At 39.4% G+C, this 21,341-nt stretch overlaps 4 protein-coding genes across 5 annotated transcripts; 2 read left to right on the top strand and 2 right to left on the bottom strand.

Moving 5' to 3' along the window:
* Nucleotides 1-639: 639 nt before the first annotated feature.
* psmd9 (proteasome 26S subunit, non-ATPase 9) lies at nucleotides 640-2,960 on the top strand. Its single transcript, XM_072387850.1, has 6 exons — nucleotides 640-824; nucleotides 909-1,008; nucleotides 1,973-2,166; nucleotides 2,258-2,359; nucleotides 2,516-2,604; nucleotides 2,894-2,960. The coding sequence occupies exons 1-6, from the start codon at nucleotides 699-701 to the stop codon at nucleotides 2,919-2,921; spliced, it is 639 nt and encodes a 212-aa protein (XP_072243951.1). The 5' UTR covers nucleotides 640-698; the 3' UTR covers nucleotides 2,922-2,960.
* Nucleotides 2,961-3,604: 644 nt separating this feature from the next.
* Nucleotides 3,605-7,806, bottom strand: gtf2h3 (general transcription factor IIH, polypeptide 3). 2 transcript variants are annotated; one of them, XM_072387848.1, is made up of 14 exons: nucleotides 7,628-7,806; nucleotides 7,425-7,522; nucleotides 7,261-7,340; nucleotides 6,547-6,653; nucleotides 6,071-6,213; nucleotides 5,895-5,957; nucleotides 5,141-5,170; nucleotides 5,021-5,049; nucleotides 4,862-4,936; nucleotides 4,698-4,751; nucleotides 4,481-4,549; nucleotides 4,265-4,400; nucleotides 4,087-4,123; nucleotides 3,605-3,958 (listed from the first exon to the last, which is right to left on the bottom strand). In XM_072387848.1, the coding sequence occupies exons 2-14, from the start codon at nucleotides 7,432-7,434 to the stop codon at nucleotides 3,889-3,891; spliced, it is 903 nt and encodes a 300-aa protein (XP_072243949.1). In that variant the 5' UTR covers nucleotides 7,435-7,522; nucleotides 7,628-7,806; the 3' UTR covers nucleotides 3,605-3,888. The 2 variants fall into 2 exon arrangements, with proteins under 2 accessions (XP_072243949.1, XP_072243950.1); XM_072387849.1 differs by having other exon boundaries at nucleotides 7,636-7,806.
* Nucleotides 7,807-8,631: 825 nt separating this feature from the next.
* On the bottom strand, nucleotides 8,632-10,270 carry LOC140309140 (Rieske domain-containing protein). Its single transcript, XM_072386968.1, has 4 exons — nucleotides 10,089-10,270; nucleotides 9,341-9,550; nucleotides 9,198-9,232; nucleotides 8,632-9,118 (listed from the first exon to the last, which is right to left on the bottom strand). Exons 2-4 carry the CDS (start codon nucleotides 9,522-9,524, stop codon nucleotides 8,828-8,830), a joined length of 510 nt encoding a protein of 169 aa, XP_072243069.1. The 5' UTR covers nucleotides 9,525-9,550; nucleotides 10,089-10,270; the 3' UTR covers nucleotides 8,632-8,827.
* Nucleotides 10,271-11,871: 1,601 nt separating this feature from the next.
* On the top strand, nucleotides 11,872-19,644 carry LOC140309827 (uncharacterized). Its single transcript, XM_072387847.1, has 14 exons — nucleotides 11,872-11,994; nucleotides 12,080-12,940; nucleotides 13,081-13,243; nucleotides 13,368-13,465; nucleotides 13,635-13,853; nucleotides 14,194-14,281; nucleotides 14,673-14,794; nucleotides 15,320-15,425; nucleotides 15,553-15,624; nucleotides 15,747-15,856; nucleotides 16,060-18,176; nucleotides 18,268-18,706; nucleotides 18,809-18,902; nucleotides 19,020-19,644. Exons 1-14 carry the CDS (start codon nucleotides 11,936-11,938, stop codon nucleotides 19,176-19,178), a joined length of 4,707 nt encoding a protein of 1,568 aa, XP_072243948.1. The 5' UTR covers nucleotides 11,872-11,935; the 3' UTR covers nucleotides 19,179-19,644.
* Nucleotides 19,645-21,341: the final 1,697 nt, after the last annotated feature.

Genomic DNA, 21,341 nt, shown 5'->3' with positions numbered 1-21,341 from the left:
AAAATTACTTTTTATTTTAATTATGTCAATACGTTTAATGCATTTCAAATCATTTAGATATTTGAACTGTTAAACTAAAGAAGCCTCACAGAAGTGTCACTTTGGATAATTGTGAAGGCATTTCTAATTATTTAAAAGTGTAAGAAAGATTAAAAACCAAACGATGAGATAAAAATGTCCACAAGATTCACAAACATTAAGTACAAAATAGTCAATATTTACATGTAAGGTCAAATTTAAAGACAGTGCATGACTGAACAATCATGAGGGACATTCTTAAGCTCTGATTAATAATTTTGATTTCACTATATTATAATGCATTTTATTTTCAAAGCATTCAATAACATTTCATCCTTTTCTAATATCTAAGTTGCAATACTTGCAACAGAGGATTTTTGCTGTGGGGTTTTAGCACTTTTATTTGAGTAAAGGGTCTTAATACTAGTGCTACAATGATAGACTAAATAGGCTACTGTTTTGATTGTAACTCATTTGCTGGTGCAAGTTAAAGAAAGCACCATTAACTCCTTATATAAATTTCTTGGTAAACATTTCTCGGCGGTTCTAAAACTGCTTTGTTGGTAGCTTCAGGATTTGGACACTTGTGTCAGTAAAGCGCAACACTGCCGCTAAAAGGACAGCAGAAGAAGAAGAACGAATACAGGAAGTATTGTGGATGCAGGAACGTAGCAGAAGCCATGAAGATGACAGGGGAAAACGGCTCTGGAGACTCTGAAATGACAATGGACGATGTTACACTACTCATAAAAAAGAAAGATGAAATTGAAGAGCAAATAAAAGCTTATTACGACGTCTTAGAAGATGTAAGTTATGCACATGCAGCACAAAGTTGACGAGGTTCTTATACATCCTACCCGCCAAACATGTATTTATTTTGTTGTATACAGCAGGGTGTCGGAGTGGAAGGTCCCTTAGTTGACGGTGATGGTTTCCCACGAGCAGATATTAATTTGTATCAGATCAGGACAGCGAGGCACAATATCTCATGTAAGTAGCGGTATGTTTCTAGAGTTTTCCAAGAGACCGGAGTAAAAACCGTCGGAGCCAATCAAGTTTAGCAAACATCTGCTGTTTTAAGCGATTCTGTCATGGCTTTTGTGATTTGACTGCGAATTGTTTTTGAACGGTGGTAGAATGTTTCCATGTTTTTTTACGATATATATTTCTAATGGAAATATGTCTGTGAAAGTACACTACAGAACTGGCAAAATGCTGTTGTCACGTTACCGTACCAGTTGATATGTTGGTACATCAATGTACTTGTTCTCACGTTTTGATAATTTCCCAGCCATAATGACTACTCGTTTACCTTCATTTGTACATCATAGAAAAAAATCAGTCTATCTTAAAATCGCAGAGCCATAGCTGACTCTTCGAATATCATGTTTTAACCAAAAGTCCAAATTTTTTTATTTTTGACACAATGCAAAATGGACATAAATAACGAGGCTCTGTATTTTTAAATACTTGCTGTGTAGAAACTACAGCTAAAACATCTCACACTTGTAATTTCTGGATATCATAATAAATTACTTTTCAGTTTCATTAATGTCCATGTTCACTGCCAACATGATCTTCAGCCTTAGGTGCAATATTATTTCTTCACTGATCCATTCCAGTCTTTTTTTATTTCAGATTTGAAAAGTTTTGTATTTGATTTTGGTTGGCACAGGTGTTTTTTTTGTTACTACTTAAACATCTGGCACAATACTTTACTTCAGAATGAATAGAGTCCTGCCATACCTTAAATGAACCCACTAAATGTAACGTCTTGACTTCTGCCTAAACCTATAATCAAATGCCATAATATCCACAAATCAGTATTCTGTCCCGCAACTAACCATTTAATAGAATAACTGTTGATTTCTCAGTTTATAAACAGGGAGATGTTCTGTTTTAGCATTTCAATTACCTTCCATTTTGAAAATAAACCCATCGTTGTGTTTTTTAGGCCTGCAAAATGATCACAAGGCCATCATGGCAGACATAGAGGAAGCCCTGCACAAGCTTCATGCTCGAGAGAAAGCCAAGCGAGAACACGATGAGTCAGAAGCCCAGGAGGAGGCGATGGAGCAGCAGGTCGCCTTGCCCCGTCCCTTTGCACGAGTGGACGCTGTAACAGAAGGCTCGCCTGCCTCTGGAGCTGTGAGTGACGTTAACTGGGCTTTTGTGTTTTAGATGAACTAGAACAGCTGTTTTACGAAACATCATCAGCGATTGGTTGTTTGTTTTAAAGGGGCTCAGAGTTGGCGATGAAGTCATTGAGTTTGGATCTGTGAACACGGAGAACTTTCAGAACCTCCAGAATATTGCTTCTGTGGTGCAACATAGTGAAGGAGTAAGTTTAAATCTATTTTGGTAGATTTTATTTTAGGAAGGTAGAGCTATGTTATGTCTCTTTCATGAAATAGCTGAAGTATTACTGACACTGCAGCTGAATGTGGGCTCCGCGCTTATTATCTTGAGTAAACTGCAGCATCTTGTTCTTTTACAGAAGCCATTACGTGTCTCAGTGATCAGGGCTGGCCAGAAAGCTCAGATGAGCCTGACTCCACAGCGATGGGCAGGCAGAGGTCTGCTGGGGTCAGTACACAGGGACACAACCACAGCCACATGTGGACTTTGGTATCAATTGAATCCATGATCTGATATTTAGAAACAAAGAAAACCCACGAAATAAAAATAAATGTGCCGAAGGTTCATTTGACAGAATTCACGTTTTACTTAGCTATTCAGTGATATGGGTAAGCTCAGCTCCTCAGTCCTCACACTTTGAATATGTAAGATTTGAGATTTTATTGTCTGTTGGTATTTGATTGGCCATTTGTCATAAAATTTAATTTAATTCATTTTTTTTTTTTACCTCTTTCAGATGCAACATTGTTCCAGTCCAGCGATAATCCACAGGATTTAATGCAGGATTAAAATTTTGGAACCTCTTTCTCCACTTATCTTTCTTGAGTGGTTTCCCAATGACTTTGTATATACTGCAAAAATCTCTATTTTCATTTTTCACTGTCTTAATGAAAACTTTAAACTTTTCCTTGATATGAGTGCAGTCACAAAAATAAAGGATTACAGCATCTCTGATCAACATGTCATACTGGTCTGGATACACCGAGAGCTGAACGAACGGTGCTTTTCTTTATGTCCAAAGAAATGGGGCGCAGCAGGTTCTTCTCTCCGGAGCTCTCATAGATGCATCAATTTGCCTCCTTTAACTTCCATCTTGTGTGCATGTGATTATTTTGGTTTGAGATCGACGGTTCAGTGATCTGAAGTGATGAACAGATGCTGAAAAGGACTGACTGAACACTTCTCAATCACACTCATCAATCAGTGAAAGATTACTTTTAACTCTTGGGGAAAGAGTTAATCAAAAAAATTCAGGAGTAGGTCAGGGAATCTCCCACATGCAGTTCAAATCTGACAAGATTTACTCTTCTAAATCTAGTTCCTTGTCAAACAATTTGCGGTGCTGATTCAGTGAAATGTTTCCACCTCGGTACATTGAAGAGTAAGAAAAAAGAAGCAAACAACATTTATAAGAACATAATAAGATTTATTTTCTATATAAAAAAAGAAAATCATAACCAAAATGTCCCAGATAGTTTTTTTTTCTTAACAAAAGCGATGACTTTTTACATTTAGGTATCTCTGCTCAACATCTGACTTGTGCACAAATGTTTTTAATTTCAACCAAATTTCTCAGATAAATTAGTGCTGTGCAATGAAGAATTACTCATCAGGTCAGATGTTCAGATGACTCAAGGGTTGTTACAAATCTGTACTAACAAATTTCTTTTATCCGCGTGGCACAAAGGAAAACTATATTTACAACATTTATCAGGGGGAAAAATAAATAAATCAAGCAGGTAGTTTGAGTTTCTTCTTTTTGGGCTTGACCATTTGTGGCAGTTGGATTTTAAAGGCCGTCCTAAAAAGAAAGATTAGAAATCATATTAATGCTAAACTCATTTTAAACTAAACTCATTTTAAATCGCAGCGTTATATGTACTAGCAACAATGGTAACTTTGAAAGGAAAACAGACTTAACAGACTTACTCGCATGTTGTACAAATGGGGCTGAAGTTGCAAAATACTTAAAAGAGAAGATGGGTGGGGGGGTGGGGGTGGAAAGGGCAGAGCGTCACTACAACACACATGTGGAATCTCTTACAAATAATACTTGACTAAGATCATTGTGATGCATTTGTTTCTTGTCACTGTGAATTACACTCACTTGACAGACAGACTGAGCACACGTAACCAATTTCAATGAGGTTACGGTGGCAGAAACACGCAGCTCTGTAGTCCACGTGTGCGGGCGGCGGCAGCACCAGCTGCGACCGCTGCTCAGAGTCAGGAAGAAACACCCACTGTCCACAAGAAACAAAACTAGTGTCTTTACGTTTAACAACACCTTCCATTTTCGTGTCAAACTGTAATCTATTCTCACCAAAAGGTACTGTGCCAGGGCCACTTTCTGAGGTATCTTCAGGTACAAACCTCCAGTTATATCACAAGCCTAAAAAAAAAAACCACATCACCACACCACAAACAGGTGAAAACTACTATCTTAATCTGTATCCAGAGTTTTAGTACTCGCTGTCGCTCTTTAAATGCTGTCAAACTGCAGAGCTTCAAATAAAGGGAACAGAGCTGGAAAAATGTACCTGCTGAAGGAGCCCAGAGTCTGAGTCCAGCACGCAGGCATCTATCAGGATGTTCTGTTTTCGAGAAGGTGTGAGTTTTTTTTTTTTTTATTACTTAAAAAAAAAACCATAACTGAGAGAAAACTTTTAGAACAAAGGGTTAAAATATATTTATATGTATTTACCTGCTTTTGTGCAGCAAAAATCACATTCATGAAGTTCATGTACTGGAGGGCGCAGTCATCGGCTGCTTTTATCACCTGTCCACCACAATTGATACACAGGATGAGCTCAAAGACAGGTGAAGAAAAGAAAAGCAGTCGCAAAGTTGGTTTAAAGCTTACCAAGATCCTCGATTTTGTGTCCTGTCCAACTAAAAAAAAAAAAAAAGATAACACAAAACTTACTGTGAAGAATGCTAAAACAACTCAGTGAAGGGTAGTGATATTTGTGAAAAATATTACCTTCCAGCTCTTTTGAGACCCTGTTGATATCTGAATATTCAGCTGTAAGGACAATCTGCTGAATGGCTCAGTCTGAGTCATTGCTTCAAACAGAAAAAAAACCAGCCAATTAAGAAGAGAGTATCATCTACATGGTGGTTCTGCATATAATGCTTTTCTGCTTTAGCAGTCCTCAAAGCTCTATTCAAAATCTCTAATTCAACCACTGACATAGCAGAGGTGGCTGAGGTTCCCTACAAGGCGTTTCATTGCAAATAGAGGCAACTCTGAGGTCAGTCACCATGGTTACATACACAGTAGAATTGAGCGATGGCCAGTTTGACATTTACCTGGGCCACTGTCACTGCATCAGTTTACATACACATGAGTGGAATTCAATTACTGATTGAAGTATATACGATGTTCTGAAGCTGTGGACTTCTGCTGCTTCTAGTTTTCTCTGTGGGGGATCAATGGGAGTTCAGCTTTATTAATATATTCTTACACTTGACTGTTAAAGTGAAAACTTTAGCGTAGGTAAGGAGCGCCTAAATCCATTTGAGTTTATCTAAGTATATACTTGCAGGGTTCAAACCACCACTGGGCTATCTGGGAGTGTTTATCATAAAATGTTTACATGAATTTTAAAAGTCCGGTTTTGGTTGGACTAACAATAATTCACTTTTTTTCTGGTGTAAATGTGCATTGTGCCATGCCAAGACACCTCAGCATATGATGTGGACTTAAACGTAAAAGGTTTTCACTGAAAGGATACAGCAAAGCGCTTTGGCAAGGGAACCAGCCAGCGGAGTATCTGTCAAATTCCCCGTCACTTCAGCTGAAAGAATATGAAAAGCCCAGCAGATTTAAAGAAGTCACTAACATTTGAAAATGAAACTTTTTTTCTCTATATAAATATGTACAGTGTTTCTACTGCTTCTATGTACCTACTTTTTGACATAACATTCTTGATCTCTTCAGCAATCAGGTTGTTGGCGACAGACAGGAGTTCATATTTTCCATCCCTGCTGGAGGACGCATCATCCCCACCACTGTCCCCACCTTTCCAAGTCTTACCAGGATACAGGAAGTGACTGAGTAGAAGAGATGTTAATACGAGTGGTGAATGGAGCCAGTCAGCGCTTCAGTAAAAGTGCAAAACGTCACAAACCAAAAAAAACCAAGCCTGACTGAGTAAAAGTCCTGCATTTAAAATTTAAGAAAGATGCAAAGGCAAACTTCTACAACACAAACTGCATTTCATCTTTTTAACTTTGAATTTAATTAAATGAAAATAATACAAAAGTTTATGCCTAAAACAGTTCTTTAAACTCAACTGTAAGAGTAATGAAGATCATCATAGAATCATACCAAGAGAAGCAGGCTAAACATACTGTTCATCACTGGAAGTTGTTCTGTGAAGTTACCTGTCTTGGCCGTGGCTGGCGATGACAGCCAGCTTATTTGTCCTGGTCATCGCCATGTGGGAGTTTCCCATCACCATGACTGCATTCATACACTTGGATAATGTGAACTGGAAAAAGACAAGAGGACAATGGGTTTTTTTTGGGGGGGGGTTTCAGTCACATTTAAGAATCTAATTTAAATTGTACTCACAGAGAGTATCCTTTAAAGACCAGAGCTTTAATTTGTATTTTCTTTTAGTTTCATCTCATATGTTTTATGAGAAACTGCATACTCAGGGGCCTTTCGTAAGACTTGCAAAGTGTTTCCTTTCTCACAGATTAAAAAACCTAAGCATCTTTGTGTATTTGAATGTTAAGTCAGTATTGTAATGAACTAACAGTGACATGTAATGAATGGGAAAAGACAATCATATTCCACAGCTCTTGTTTTTGTGAAAAGTAAACAACAACATTTTCATGATAATTAGTGCATTAAAGGTAAAAAAAATTAAAGAATTTCCATACGTGTCACTTACAAACATGAATGTAATGAAACAGCAGAAATTATCTGAGAACAAATATTTTCTGTTTTCATTTCGCTCATTTCTGAAGCCTGTTTTTTTCTTTTTTTAAATAAATACATACATCATGTTTATAAAGTAAATTGTTTTTTTAATCACTGCCACTTTCAAAGAAAATTAATAAATGGGACTTATACAATAAATATAATAATACCTCTGGCTCACGCTGAGCTTGCTGACCCCACCATATCGGATTTACATCCACGACGATCACCAGCAGATTAATTTCATCGTCTGCAAACAATATGAATATTATAGTAAAACTTATTTACAGCAAAAATAAATGACTTATCGTGAGACAAATTAAGCATGACATACCTGATGCCATCGCAGTATTTATCTGTGCAAAACCAGGAGGCAGAAAGTGATATCTACTGTTCCTCCAGCTTTATTCTCTGTTGGCCTCCATCTTCGATCTGAAAATGTGCACAACAACCATAAGAGCGTTTGAAATATATATATTTAAAATAGGACAAGTATGACAGTAAAAAACAATTAAATTTAGTTAAATATATAATCACTTTAGTACACGGCAAAGAAGGCGCTGAACATATTGCGTCACCAGTGTGCGACATAAGACATCTTCTTCTACCTTTCATAATAAAACGTGTAGCGCGCTGCTGCCATCTACCGACTGTTTCGCTTTCGCGCACCAAAGCCATACGTGGAAATATTTTGCTTAGTATGACTAGATATAGTGATATAAATTTTAGCCATAACAGATAAAAAAAAAAACATTCAAAACATCAGTGCACACAAACTGCAGTATTATAAGAAAACATGCTCTCAGAATATCAAATTTAAGTACTTTTGCTGATAAACACATCCTGCAATTTTTATCTTACAGACCTTACAGAAGTACGGGATTTAAATTTGTCTGGACATGAATACATTAAAGTCAACCTTGCCAACCTTGTGTCTTCAGAATAGTTTAATATATACTCCAAAAGAAATGGAATGGGTTTTATACAGTAAAATAAAAAAACAAACACAGGATGTGCCCATGACACAGTTCTTAAAATCCGCCACAAATATTTGGTTGGAAAACCTTTGCAAAAGAGACATCCTCTAAATGTTTCCTTTGTACCTGCAGGGGCGTCTTGGACCTGGGTGCTGGTAATTAATATGTATTTAAGCTCATATATTTAATTTTGCAGGAGTCCTTTTCAAAATGGAAGACTTCAGCTGTTTCCAAAGGCCTACAAATAGATTTAGGACACATTTAAAGAAATTGAGGGTTCTTTCTTTTGGCTGTAAATTCTTTAGAACCGTTATTAATTTGGTTAATGAACAACATTCAGCAATATCTTTGCAGTTGCAGCTATACTTAGGGCTTATAATAATCAGTGAGGTTTAGAAGAGATTGTATGAGACGAATGAAATTTAACTGCAAGGGTAAACATTAAAGGAGGATCACTTAGTTTCTCTAGATGCAGTTAATCAGACCAAAAAAAGACATGTTCTGCAACCTCTCGCCAATATCAAATCTTAATCTTCTTATCCTGAAATAACATATACTTTAAAAAAAAAAGAAAATAATTTCAGTGCCTCCTACGTTAATAGATGTCTCATTTTTTCTTTTTGTCCTCATTTCAGTCATCATTTTGAAATTAAGTGTATTTTTCTTAGTAAAAGACAAAGAACACTTCCTGAATCCTCCTTAAAGCATTAAGGCACGTTTTGTTGTTGTTGCATCAATCAAACAATCCTTTATCATCTCCTTAGTTTGGGGATTTCGTTTTTTGTTGAGCTTTAAGCAAGACAGTCCTGTATTTGTCAGTTTGGTAGACGTCTGATTCGATGGTCTCGCTGGAGTCATTCAGGGTTACGTATACATCCCCGCCGACCTCAGTGACTTTATGAATCCTTTGTTTGACGCCCTTGGAGCGCCACTGAGTCTTCAGTGGTTTGGCCGTGGGGTTTTCCACAGCCTGGTAAAGTCCTTCACCTTCTGCTAGTGTGATCTTGTACTTGTGCCATGGACAAACAATGCACAGCCTTCCATTAAACTCCTAATGGGGACAAAACAAGCATACACAGGTTATTATTAAATCTATACACGCTCAAGCAAAAACATATCAGTAAATTTACCTCAATATCTCCATTTTGTAAAGCACCCCCTGAATCTGTTAATGAAAAAAAAACACATTGTTTTATATCCAGCTGTATTTCCATTATGTAATGAGCTCATGTAAACGTCAACACAAACAACACCCCACAAACCAAGAGCTTACGGTAGCAGCGCGTGTCCATTGCATGAAGCTGCCCCTGGTGGTGCAATACCAGCACATCTCTGCACCCGTTCACCGACTTGGTCACACGTCCAGCCTTGACAATGTCCTCCCTCTTCCCAATGAAGTACAAAGTAGGAGAGGAGGAGGAGGAGGAGGGAGGAGGAGACGATTCTTCAACAGACATGCTGATCAGTTCTTAGAGCAGATGTCCTGGTAACAAATCAGGTTAGAGTCAGAAAGGAAAGTTCACTTTTTGAAAACATGATAAATAGCAAAGCAGATACGGTGGAGGACTAAGTACAAGACACTGGGTTTGTCCACCTCGGCAAACTTCCTTTCAATTCCTCATTAGAGCGCGGCTTATTTCAGGCATGGATCTATATAAGGAATGTCACGAAGAGAAGGAAAGCAAAACGTGACATAAAGTATTGGTTAAATAAGGGAGTTGCCAGTGTTAAATGTTTGGTTACACACTGATGGAAAGGTTGCACTGATTGATCAAGAGCTTTCATTGAAAAGATGGCACTCTGCATGGATATTCATTCAAAGAAAAAGTCTGAAGTTAGTGACAGAAAGATAAAGAGAAAATGTTTTGAGAACCAGTCCCACACCCTTGCTCATATAGTACGGTTTAATGTCTTGTAATCTCTATTTTTCCCTTCTCAGTCAATGTTTTCATCAACCCCATCCTAACATTTAATTAATCAATGTTTTCAGCAGTCTGTGACTGTGACTCTACGTCCTTTACCTGGTTGTCATGACAGTAGCTGCACTCTGGGGAGATCTCCTGTGGTTTTCAAACTGGTTACACGCAATTTATCTCACTGAAATTAAACACATAGAGACGCGCTGGTGGGTAATCCCTAACAAACAGGATCGCTAAATGATTTGGATACGTATTGTGTGACAAAAAGTCAAATCAAATAGATTCAAGAAGTTTCAAGAAACCGATGACTTGAGGGAGTTTCAGGAAGAAGAGACGGTGTTGTGTGTTACATCCAATTGTGTCCTCAGTGAAACGCGGAACGCTCTGATAACCCAGATTAAATGACCTTCTGCCTAATTTCTTTGCTTTTCTTCTCTTCTCGCCAGTGTTAGTCTAATGTTGAATTTCAAGTGTTTTCATATGGCCACACGCTAATTAGTCAGAGGTGGTTTATTATAAAAATACAGTTATTGATAATGAATGGATATTAGGATATTTAGTGAACTGTCATACCTGTATGGACCTCTATATACCTGTGCTATCATATCTGTGTTTCTTTCTTTCATTGGTATCCAATCACATTTTTCAGAGCGCAGATCTATGTAGTGTAAACTGTTGGTGAACAAGTAGTCTTTCAGCTGACCATTCAGTTTGCAATAAAGCCAGTTGGGTGGTTTAGACTGAGGAGGCTTTTTGTCTTAGTGGGTTGGTTGGTGGGCATTAAGCCCTTTGACGGATTATCTCGATCTCTGCAATGCTGAACAGAGCATTATTTGACTGGCTGTCTCTCTGAAATTACGCCTTTATGTCTGATAACTCTTAATTTCTGACGGAGCTGTCTGCACGGAACCTGAGCCCACTCGCGCAGCGGCAAAAAAAGAGAGCGCTCCCAACAAGTTTTCGTTGTCATGGAGACTCACGCTGTATACTGAAATACTACTCAGGATACCAACTTCATAAAAGATTAATGCCTTGTCAGTTACACCACGCGCTGTCTCGGTTGTCTCTGGCAGCTAAAAGCTCAGGAGTGAGTTCTTTTAAAAAAAAATATTTTTAAACCTTGGAAAACTAAATCATGTAACAGTTATCCTGCTCACGCATGAAAATAATTTGCAGTAAGTATAAAACAGTAAGTATAATATGTATATTTTGTGATTTTAGCGATGGTATGAACGAAACTGGACTATTATCTGTATGACACTACCCTATTATGATATGTCCTGCAGCTATAAATTTAACTTAAACATTTTAAGTTTGCTGAATGAACAGTTACAGAGGCAGGGTATGATATCCCAGCATGGATTAACTATAAGTACTGTGGCCCAGCCTCAGGGAAAGGACCTGTGAGGCTGTTGCTCTGAGTGGGACAATCTTGAAGAGAGTCTCTGTCTTGCCATATGGCAGGACTGTTGCAGCTGGTGACCAGTTTACAGTAGAAGTCAACAGTTGCTTGCCTGTGTTTTCTATATTTATCCTTTTTGCAACTATGAAGAAATGTATGACGACTGCATGGTGCTGCCCTGATTCCATCAAGCTCTAGTGTCAGATTTCAGCATCATACTGGTGCCCCATGCTTTGCTTACCATCAACAGAGCAGGGGGACAGTCATGACGCAGTGAGCAGCTATTGGCTATCGTTCTCTGACAGAAATCACTAGACAGGACATGCTGTCTTATATTGGTGGAGTGGCCTGCAGTTTGTAGCTGTTTTGACTTGTTCCTGTGTAAGGTTGGCATGTAATCATAGACTTACACTAGCTGTGCAATGATGTCTTCCATGTTTTTTTTTTGTGAGCAACTGATGCAGAGACTAAAGTGACACACCTGTCTCTCCAAAGGTAGGTGGCGTGAAGTAAAGGACAAAAGGGAGAGAAAAAGCCAGTGGAGGAAATGACAGTTTGCTTGTACGAGTGTCTGAAAGCGGTTGGGCTTCAGCGTCACTATGCAAGGTAGGAATACACAGGGCATCAAAACTCACACGTTCCCCATATTTTTTAATAAGACTATTTGTCTTCCACTTTCTCTGTTCCTTAGGTTTACCTTGGTGGGTGTTTGCCGTGCAGCCCACCTTTCAGCTTTGAACATGGAAGACTATTTCCTCCTGGGAATCAGCTCGATGGAGGACAGGACGCGCCTTTTCCATCTGGTCCAACTGGTCAAAACTCTTGACCTGAAGAACCTAGCTTATGATGATGGTAATGACTATGATTATAATGGAGGTGATGAGTATTATCCTGCAGTGGAAGGTAGTTTCAGTCCTGATGATTACAGAAATCCTGATGAAGATGTGAATGAGGATCAGGATGAAAATGGAGCTGCTATTTGTGGTCCAGATGCATCCAGTTTTGTTGGACCATCATGTGTTCGAAGATGCCTTGACTTCAGTGATGACACCACTGATGACCATCAGAGGCTATTTTCTCATCCTGTGGGCACTGGTCATATCTATGAAAGTCACCAAAGAAACGAGAAACTCGTTGAGAAAATAGGATGTACCACACAGGTGCAGCTACAACGTCACAGCAGAAATGTTGTGGAATGTGGCTGCAGAGAGAGCAGCAGCTATGAGCTAGATGAACATACCAGTGGTCTGTGTGATTTTCATAGTGGACAGAATAGCAAGCAAGATATCGGAGGAGGAAATTGCATGTTCAACTCTTATGCCGGGTTGCCACCAAACCATGAGAGATTCAACTGTCCAAAATTTTGTCCTGAAACACTGACATCAAAGACATTTACCAACAAACCGTTAAGGCAGAAAGGCACAAAAAGAATTTCCAAGAAGAAAATCTGCTGCACAGACATGGCTAAGCCCACGCCTGTTTATGAAGCAAAGAGAACAGCTGGCTACAACTACGGGCTACCACTGAGTTCTACGCATGCTCCAAACAAAAAGTGGGTTGCATTGGGTTGCATCTTTCCCCAAACATTCATTTAACATGAAAGACATTTAGAAATAAATAAAACTTATCAGTTTGCATAAAATCTTGAGATGAACATTTTTTTTTCTTCATTTCTGCATGTGTGCGTAGTAGGCAGGTGGGTGGGCAGCGGATTAGTGTGTGTGTCAGAAAAAGACCTTTGACACACGCAGAGAGCAGAAGAGGAGAGACGGATGTTGTGACAGCTTCAGGGGAAGAATGTGTGATTGTCCATGAAAGCAAAGAAGCTGTGGATCTCACACAGTATATACTACAGGTAGAGTACTGGAATACTAAGGGAAGGTTATTGCTATGATGACTTTATCAGATCAGAATGATATTAGTGTGCTGGTTATGTTTATTTCATACTGTACCTTTTCGCTTGTTCTTTTGTCCTGCAGCACAAGTTCTACTATGATCAGGTTTTTGGGGAGGAGAGCTCCAATGAAGAGGTGTATCGAAGAACAGCATATCCTCTGGTGCAACATATGCTCAGTGGGTAGGTCTGCCCTGATTTGGTGGTTATTATGGAGGCATTTGCATTGTCACTGTATGATTTTTTAAAATTCCAAATGAGTCAGTTTGACGTGTAAGTGCATGCTCTTTGGCTGTGTGTTTCTATCTCCGGTTCTCAATCTACCTTTATTTGCATTATCTGTGTCTTGCAGAGGCAAGGCCACCTGCTTTGCATATGGACAGACAGGTGCAGGGAAGACTCACACCATGTTGGGCTCATCTCCTGGGAGACCTGGGTTGTATGCTTTGGCAGTTCGGGACATATTTGCTCACCTGTCCACCACACATGTGCACCCATCACCACTCGTTTATGTCAGTTTCTTTGAGATCTACTGTGGTCAGCTCTATGACCTATTGGACCACAGGAAAAGGTCTGTGGTTGTGTTTTGTTGTGTTACAACAGCTGAAGAATATAATATTAACAATATGAAGGATTTTGTTTTGAACAGAAAATATATGACCTGACTTAATCGATAACCTAAAGCCACCATTTGCTAGATTTATTCTGTACCTCTTTATTCATTGAAGTCTACCTTAAATTTAAAAGAACATAAATGTGAGTGTACATTTAAGCTCAAGATTTCCCATTGGAATCATTTAATGTTCGGTAATGTTCACATAATCAGGATCTCCACTACTCTTATTAAGAAATTATGATAAAGCTGGATTTACTTCGCTTAATCTCTTTTTACTTATATCTACCCTGTGAAGGTTATTTGCCAGAGAGGATGGACAGAAAGTGGTTCACATTTCAGGACTGCGTGATGTCAGAGTGGACTCAGTCAGCTTGCTGCTGGAGGTTTGCCCTGTTATTATAAAAACGTATTCACATGCTACATTGTGCAGATTATGTGTTCTGATTAGCATCACAACATGTAGAACACATTATTAATTATACACATTTTTATCAAAATGATGTCAGTAGACAAAAAGTAACTGTGGTTTATTATGAACAATATGAAAGTAGACATTAAACAAGTGAAAAGAGAGGACATGCAGCACAGGTCACCAGATCTATCTATGTTCAAATGTGTGCTCATATCCTCACAGAGGCACAGATGACTCTTAAATACCTTTGACACTTTAAATGTTATTATAATTTTTCTGTGTTTGCTTTCAGTCTCTCTGGTAACTCTCTCAATCTCTCACTTTTCTCTCCAATCACCTATATTCCTTTTTGCCCTTGCAAGGTAATATCAGAGGGCACAGCAGAACGAACACAAGGGATGAGTGGCGTGAATCCACTCTCCTCTCGTTCCCACGCCTTGCTTCAGATTCAGCTTAGAGACGCAAACCAGCGAGTAGTTGGAAGGTGAGAGACAAAAATGTTTTATCATATCCACTCTGAGGTTTATGGTTTGTTTTAACTCTCGCTACGTTTTTGCAAAAACTGGAGGGATTGTCATGAAAGTTGGTAGAGAAGGAGAGCATAGAGTAAAGGACTGTTGCCTTTCTAAGTGTAGCAATATGTAATTTTCCTAAATAAGATGCCGTTATGTATGGATCAAGGTGAGTTTAAAGTGCGTTTAAAGATAGTTTTTGCTCTGTTGGGTTTTTGAAAACCAGATAAGATTCTAGGAGACAGCATTTTAAGAAAGCATAAAGCAATTACTACATTTGAGCACAAAGGTGCAACAAGTAACACTGCACTTTGCCTAATAACTGGTCAGATCATGATAGTTCTGCGTTGCCTTTCAAGTGCCTACCACTGCCCTTCCAGTTGTATTTTCAGTTTATAGTTTATAGATTTCCTGATAGTTTAGTCTTTTTGCCTGGAGACAACAAAGATTATTTGTGTCCATGTTGAGGAGGTCCATGTTTGTGCGTATGTGTGCAGAATGTGGTTTGTTGACCTGGCAGGAAGTGAGAGGGCATCCGATGCCAAAGAACCAAACAGGCAGAGTCGTATGGAGGCAGCTGAGATCAACCAAAGTCTGTTGGCTGTAAGCTAAACAAAGACATCCTTACACACTCACAAATCCCACACAAAGATATTAGAGAATATACAGTGTATTATTTTTCATCGTCAATTTCTTTTCTATTTCATTTAATTTTTTTTCTTGTTCTCAGCTCAAAGAATGCATCCGTTCTCTCGACAAAGAGGAATCTCACACACCTTTCCGACAAAGCAAACTTACGCAGGTAGAAATACTGATGTAACTAACGATACGAGCATGCCAAATATCATGCCTGATTTTCTTGTTTTTCAAGTTTGACTTCTAAACGCTGTGTTTTCATATTGAACTACTTTACTCTCATTCAAGGTTTTGAAAGACTCATTTCTTGGTGACTCAATGACATGCATGATTGCCAACATTTCTCCTGGTCACCCAGCAACTGAACACACTCTCAATACATTGAGATATGCAGATCGGTAAGTGTGTGTGAGTAGAAGAATTTGGTTATGGACTGTAAATATTCAACATATTTATCATTATGTGCAGAGACCTCCAATCCTGCTTTACATTATTAAATATGATGAAACTTTGTTTCGGATTTAATATTGCTCTCATTCCAATGTTTTCCGGTGGCAGAGATCCCTCTATTTAGAAAGGTATACATACTTATTTTTCACAGGGTGAAGGAGCTGAGGGGACAAGGAGGACCAAGAGGAAGAAGAGGAGGCAAGATTGTACCCTCCCCTAAACTTCATATGTCCATCAACAGCAGTTGCAGTAGCAGTGATGGTACCCCTAAAAAGCCAAAGTTAAGGAAACAAAGCAGGGCTTTTGGTCCCAGTACACCTACAACAGGTTTACACACAGGGGCAACATTTCTCTGCTCAACACCCAAGAACAGTGTATGTGAAGAAGAAACACAAGCAATGGGCAGAAAAGGGATTGGACTTAAACCTCTAACACCAATTAGAGGTTGGTTGAGCGGTTCCAGTTGTGGGAGTAAAGGAGCAGATGAAAGAGAAGGAAGTAGGTATGGAAGGACTCATAGTCCTTACGTTCGAGAGAAAAGTACCAGGGCCGTGCTGGTGTTGGGACAACAAAATGATGAGCAGCAAAAACAGGAAGAAGCCCATGGGGGTCTCTTAGCTTTTGCTCTGAGGGAATCTGGATTTAAGCACAGAGAAAAAGAAAACTGTCAGCACACTATGAAAGAGGGAAGAGGAGAGGAAACTGAATGGATTGAACCAAGACAAGAAGTGGAAAGCAGTAGAAACCCAAGTTGTGAAGTAGCGAGGCAGAGAGAAAGGTATTTGGCAAAAGTTGATGATAAAGAGAGGAAAAGGCATCTTAGACAGTATCATCACCAGCTGCAGCAGTTTATACCCTCATCAGCTTCTTCATCTATCCATCCCGCCTCATCTTTGACACTCTCAGCTTTCTCTTCCTCCACTCAGGGTACTCTCTTCACCCCTCCACACTCCTTTCACCACTCACTCTCTACCCAACTATATCATGGTTTGGAAGACATTTCAGATGCTAATAAAGTTAGGGTTGGGATGGTTGATTGTAATAGAGAGCAGTTGCACTCTCCCAGAGGTGAGACTCACATGCCAACTAAAACCTCTACAAACCCCAGTAACAAAAACAACGTGGAAGCTCATAGCAAGTGTGGTCGTGCTGGTGAAGACTGGAAGGTTTCTCTGGAAGGAACGGAGACAAGCTCTAGGCAAGACAGGTGCAAAAGCGGGAGGAGAAGGTCGCTTAAGGCAACAGATGAAGCCAGAGTTAGGAAAGAAAATAGGAAGCCAGCTGATGGGCGAGAGAGGAGGCGCCACCGGGTGGTAGCGACAGAGATGGAGTATGCAAATAGGATGATATGTCCAAATCCAACAATTGTAAAGTCACAATTGTCTTATAGCTGTTATTCAGAGGACAGAAGAGAAGTGGTTGTGGAAGGACTAGATGCCTCAGATATCCCTGATGATGGAGTGAGGAGAACTGGGCAGACAGAAGCAGCTGACTGCTACAGTTTACAGTCTTCTCACAGCAGCAATGACAGCAGAAGCCTCTTTAGTCATCTTCCTTTTGAGTCGCATCGTCAGCGAGCTCCTGCAGAAAGGCCCCTCTCCCCACCATTTGAACATATCAACACACTCCTGACCCCAAATAAGCCTAGTGAGGCTTTTCTCGAATCAAAGTATTCTATATCTAATGCCAACATCCATACTTTACCTTTACAAAATACTCCAGAGACAGCATCATCAGACGGCACTAAGAAGGCACCACGCTTTTCTACCAGTTCCTTAACTACATTACCTCTCACTACCATCATGACACAGACTGGAAGAACAGTACCTGCGAAGACCCTTAACAAACAATCAGAAGATCCTGTTTACTCTCAGACACAAAACAATCCAGATATCAATGTGAAAAAATCAGTACTACCTCAAGATGAAACTTGTGCGGATTCTTTTAGCTGCGTCATGGACCCGCTCAGCATTTCCCTGCTTCAAGTGGACCAGTGGCCTGCTACAGCCTCGTTTCTCCAAGGGAACACCAGTAACACCTCACTCTATCCAGCTGAAAGTGAGAGGGGAGACGATAACGAAGGGGAAACTGGAAAAGAACGTCGCTCCTGTGTGAAGATGGTGGAGAAATTTGCAGAAGATGATTATGCAGAATCTTTTTTGCAGTTGCCACAGGAAAGGACCTTGCACCCTGCTGCTTATAACACTGTGACAGATACTGATCACGCCGGGCGCCGAATATATATCAAAAGCAAATTCTGTGGAAAAGGTAAGTGTGAGTTCTGTCTGTTTGTGTGTGTGTGTGTGTGTGCCAGCGCAATCATAAATAGCTTAAGTTAACGGCTGTTTATCTTGTCCAGATAAGGACAGACCTCCCATCTCTGAGTTTATGCTTGCTTCCCTCCAAGACCCAGAGAACAACCAGAAAAACCATACAACACCAACTCTTGACAACAAAGCAACTGCATATCCAACAAAAACCTCTGCGTGTGCTTCAGTGCACACTCCAGCCACGTCACCCTCTATCCAGCACAACATGAACACTAGCTCACCTGCCTTATGCAGTCTGCCACAATATGCCTATGATAAGCACGGAAAATCTCCATCCTCCATTACAACGCAACAATCAGAAAATTCCTCTGCCTGTTTGAACATAATCCTTTCAAACTATTCCAGCAACTCAAAAATTTCACCCAGACCAAGGAATACTGAAGAAATAAGCAGTCAAGGAAGATATAGCAATCGGCAAATCAAACCCACAGTCCATCTGTTTTCCATAGATGACTTAGACCATGCCAAGTAAGTGCAAGCGTTCTCAGTATTTACTGAAAACAGTCATCCAGTATGAATAAAAATTTGATTCACACGTGCTAATAGTACTTTATCTCAATCTAACATAAGGTGTTGCGTTACTGAGGCCCACCTGGAGCAGCTAAAAGAGATGGAAGCTTTATGTCACAAAGAGGGGAAGCTTCTGTTCCATCAGCGTGAGATGGTTAGACTAAATCACATCCACAACTTTTAGCTCGATTGAGATCTTCTGATTTCTTTTCATGAACTTTGTATTTCAATGAACTTAGACTCACTGTCCTCTCGTTGTCTCCCCTTCTAGGCATTTGAGGAATATGTCCGCAAGCTGGCGGAGATCGTGGAAAGAAAAGCAAGATGTGTGCACAGCATGAGAGCTCAGCTGCAGCCGTATCTGAAGCCCATTCACTCCATGAACCCTCAAACCCAAAGAGGAGATAATGATCATGATCCAATTATGTGAATTGAATACATTTTAATGAGAGAACACTTGCAATTTTAGGTGCAGTTATGGGAAGTTACTCTGTTTAAGTTTCACCGACCACACGAACGACAGTATCAGACAATGATCATGTATGTTTTTTACATTTAAGTAACTACTTTATTGGACTTTAAGTGTTACTTGATTAGTGTTACATCATACCAAGCGCTATCCACAGGTTTTCAAGACGCAGACAGGAAAGGTGTGGATACGTGATACAACAAATATGTTTTCTGTGAAAAGAACATATTGGGAAGAGTCTGAATGGAAAAGCATTTGCATTGTTGTTTATTTATGTGTTTAATTTTTGTGTTCAGATATGGAGTTGTGCTGTTTGTTAACTAATTCACAGACTTTACAATGTGTCATGAAATGGTACATATTTAGCCAGTTCGAACATAATTTATGAAGCTCACGTGAATATTTTTTGCACTTCTGTGAAACTAGAATAGATGTTATTTATGAAACAAGATATTTTCTCTCATTGTCTCTTTTTTTTTTGTACTGGCTTTTTCTTGGTTGACTTGGTTGTTTTTTTCGCTAGAATCCCATGGAAAGGATTTAGCTGTCATTTTGTGGCATCATCTTTTTATTTGGTTATAGTATTGTCCTTTGAGTGGATAGACTCCCTCGCCTCACTGGTCTTCTGTTCAGTCGTGAACGTCCCAGTCGAACCAAAGACACACCAGAAACTTGAGTTCTGGAGACTTTTACTTTGCAAGTGGCTGCTTTTCTAGTGGTAGGCTTGAAATATTGTTTTATATTTTTAGGGATATTTGTGAAGTCTTTTCCAGTTTTAAGTAAAGTTTTAACTGAAGTCATTGATGCTACATGATCAGATTTAATGCTTTACATTTGAACTGAATTTGCTTGATGATCACATCATTTTGGCTGCACAGTAGAGTGGTGATTAGCACTGTAGCATCACAACAAGAAGGTTCCTGGTTTGAATCCCAAGTGGGGCCTTTCTGTATGGAGTTTGCAAGTTCTCCCCTGTGCCTGTATGGGGTCTCTCCAAGTACTCTGGCTTCCTTTTTCACCATCCAAAAAGAAAAGCATATTATGTTCACTGTTGATTCTAAATTGACTGCAGGAGCAAATGAGAGAGGGTTAAGAGAGTGAGAGTGTGTGTTTATTTGTCTGGTTTGTCTCTGTGAATGACTGGCAACCTGTCCAGGGTGTACCTTCTCGCCCAAAGGCTCCAGCCCCCTCCGCAACCCTGAATTGGATTAAGCAGATATAGAAAATGGATGTATTGCTTGTAAAAATATATTTTCATCATTCATGTGATTTAAATGGAAGGATGGTATATATATCGTTATTTGCTTTGGCAAATGTAAGCTACAGACCCCAATATATAGCACAAAACAACCAAATGTGTAAAAAATTAAAACAAGAGAAAGCCTATCTACACCAAAAGGAGTTTCAAATGGTTTATTTTACTCTTCCTCTAGACACAAAACCCATATCATTCATGTGTGGTCTCACCTCAGACATTAGATCTGTACAAACTTCTGACTTAAGCTAGATTTGTAAACCCATTAGAATGTTCTGTTATTTTACATAAATGTTGTGAAACCTATGTCATCATCAGACTATATCCTTAAAAAAAGACAAAGAAATCCTAATTTAATATACATCAGTTTGTTTTTTTTTTATTGAAGAAAATGATTGCATATATTACCTGACATCTGCGAATGACAGAAATATCTAAACCCCTGCCTTCTGTTTCTGTTGTGTGTGTTTCCTAACATAAACAGCTTACTTCACTTTCTTCCAAAGCTGGTATGTTGGATTGAGGTCAGTTGAGGCCTAATTTAACCCTTATTTGGCAGGGAAAAATTGTGTGCTCTGGTTGTATTGTTTTCGTGCTACTTTCTGTCGAGATGCTGCTAAGGGACATTTTCCCTCAGAAGTGGTTGTTAAATTCATTGGGTTCTTCAGTTGAATCTTTTTCTTTTCATTTCATGTGTCTGACAATCTGCAGATGCAGAATTAGAGACATTTTTTAAATGTTCACCGACAAAAAAAAAAAATCACCTGTTGTCCGCCAAACTAAGAAACACATGCGCAGGCTCCCAAACATGCACGAGTACGTCGGGGCGCGGCGTTGGACCATCTGACCTGCTCGGTGGATTCTGGTTG

The sequence above is a fragment of the Leuresthes tenuis genome, unplaced genomic scaffold, assembly GCF_036924035.1.
Source record: "Leuresthes tenuis unplaced genomic scaffold, fLeuTen1.0.hap1 SCAF_6, whole genome shotgun sequence".
Classification (NCBI taxonomy): Eukaryota; Metazoa; Chordata; class Actinopteri; order Atheriniformes; family Atherinopsidae; genus Leuresthes; species Leuresthes tenuis.
Note: the sequence above shows the minus strand (reverse complement) of the source record. Positions and strands in the feature narration are given on the sequence as shown.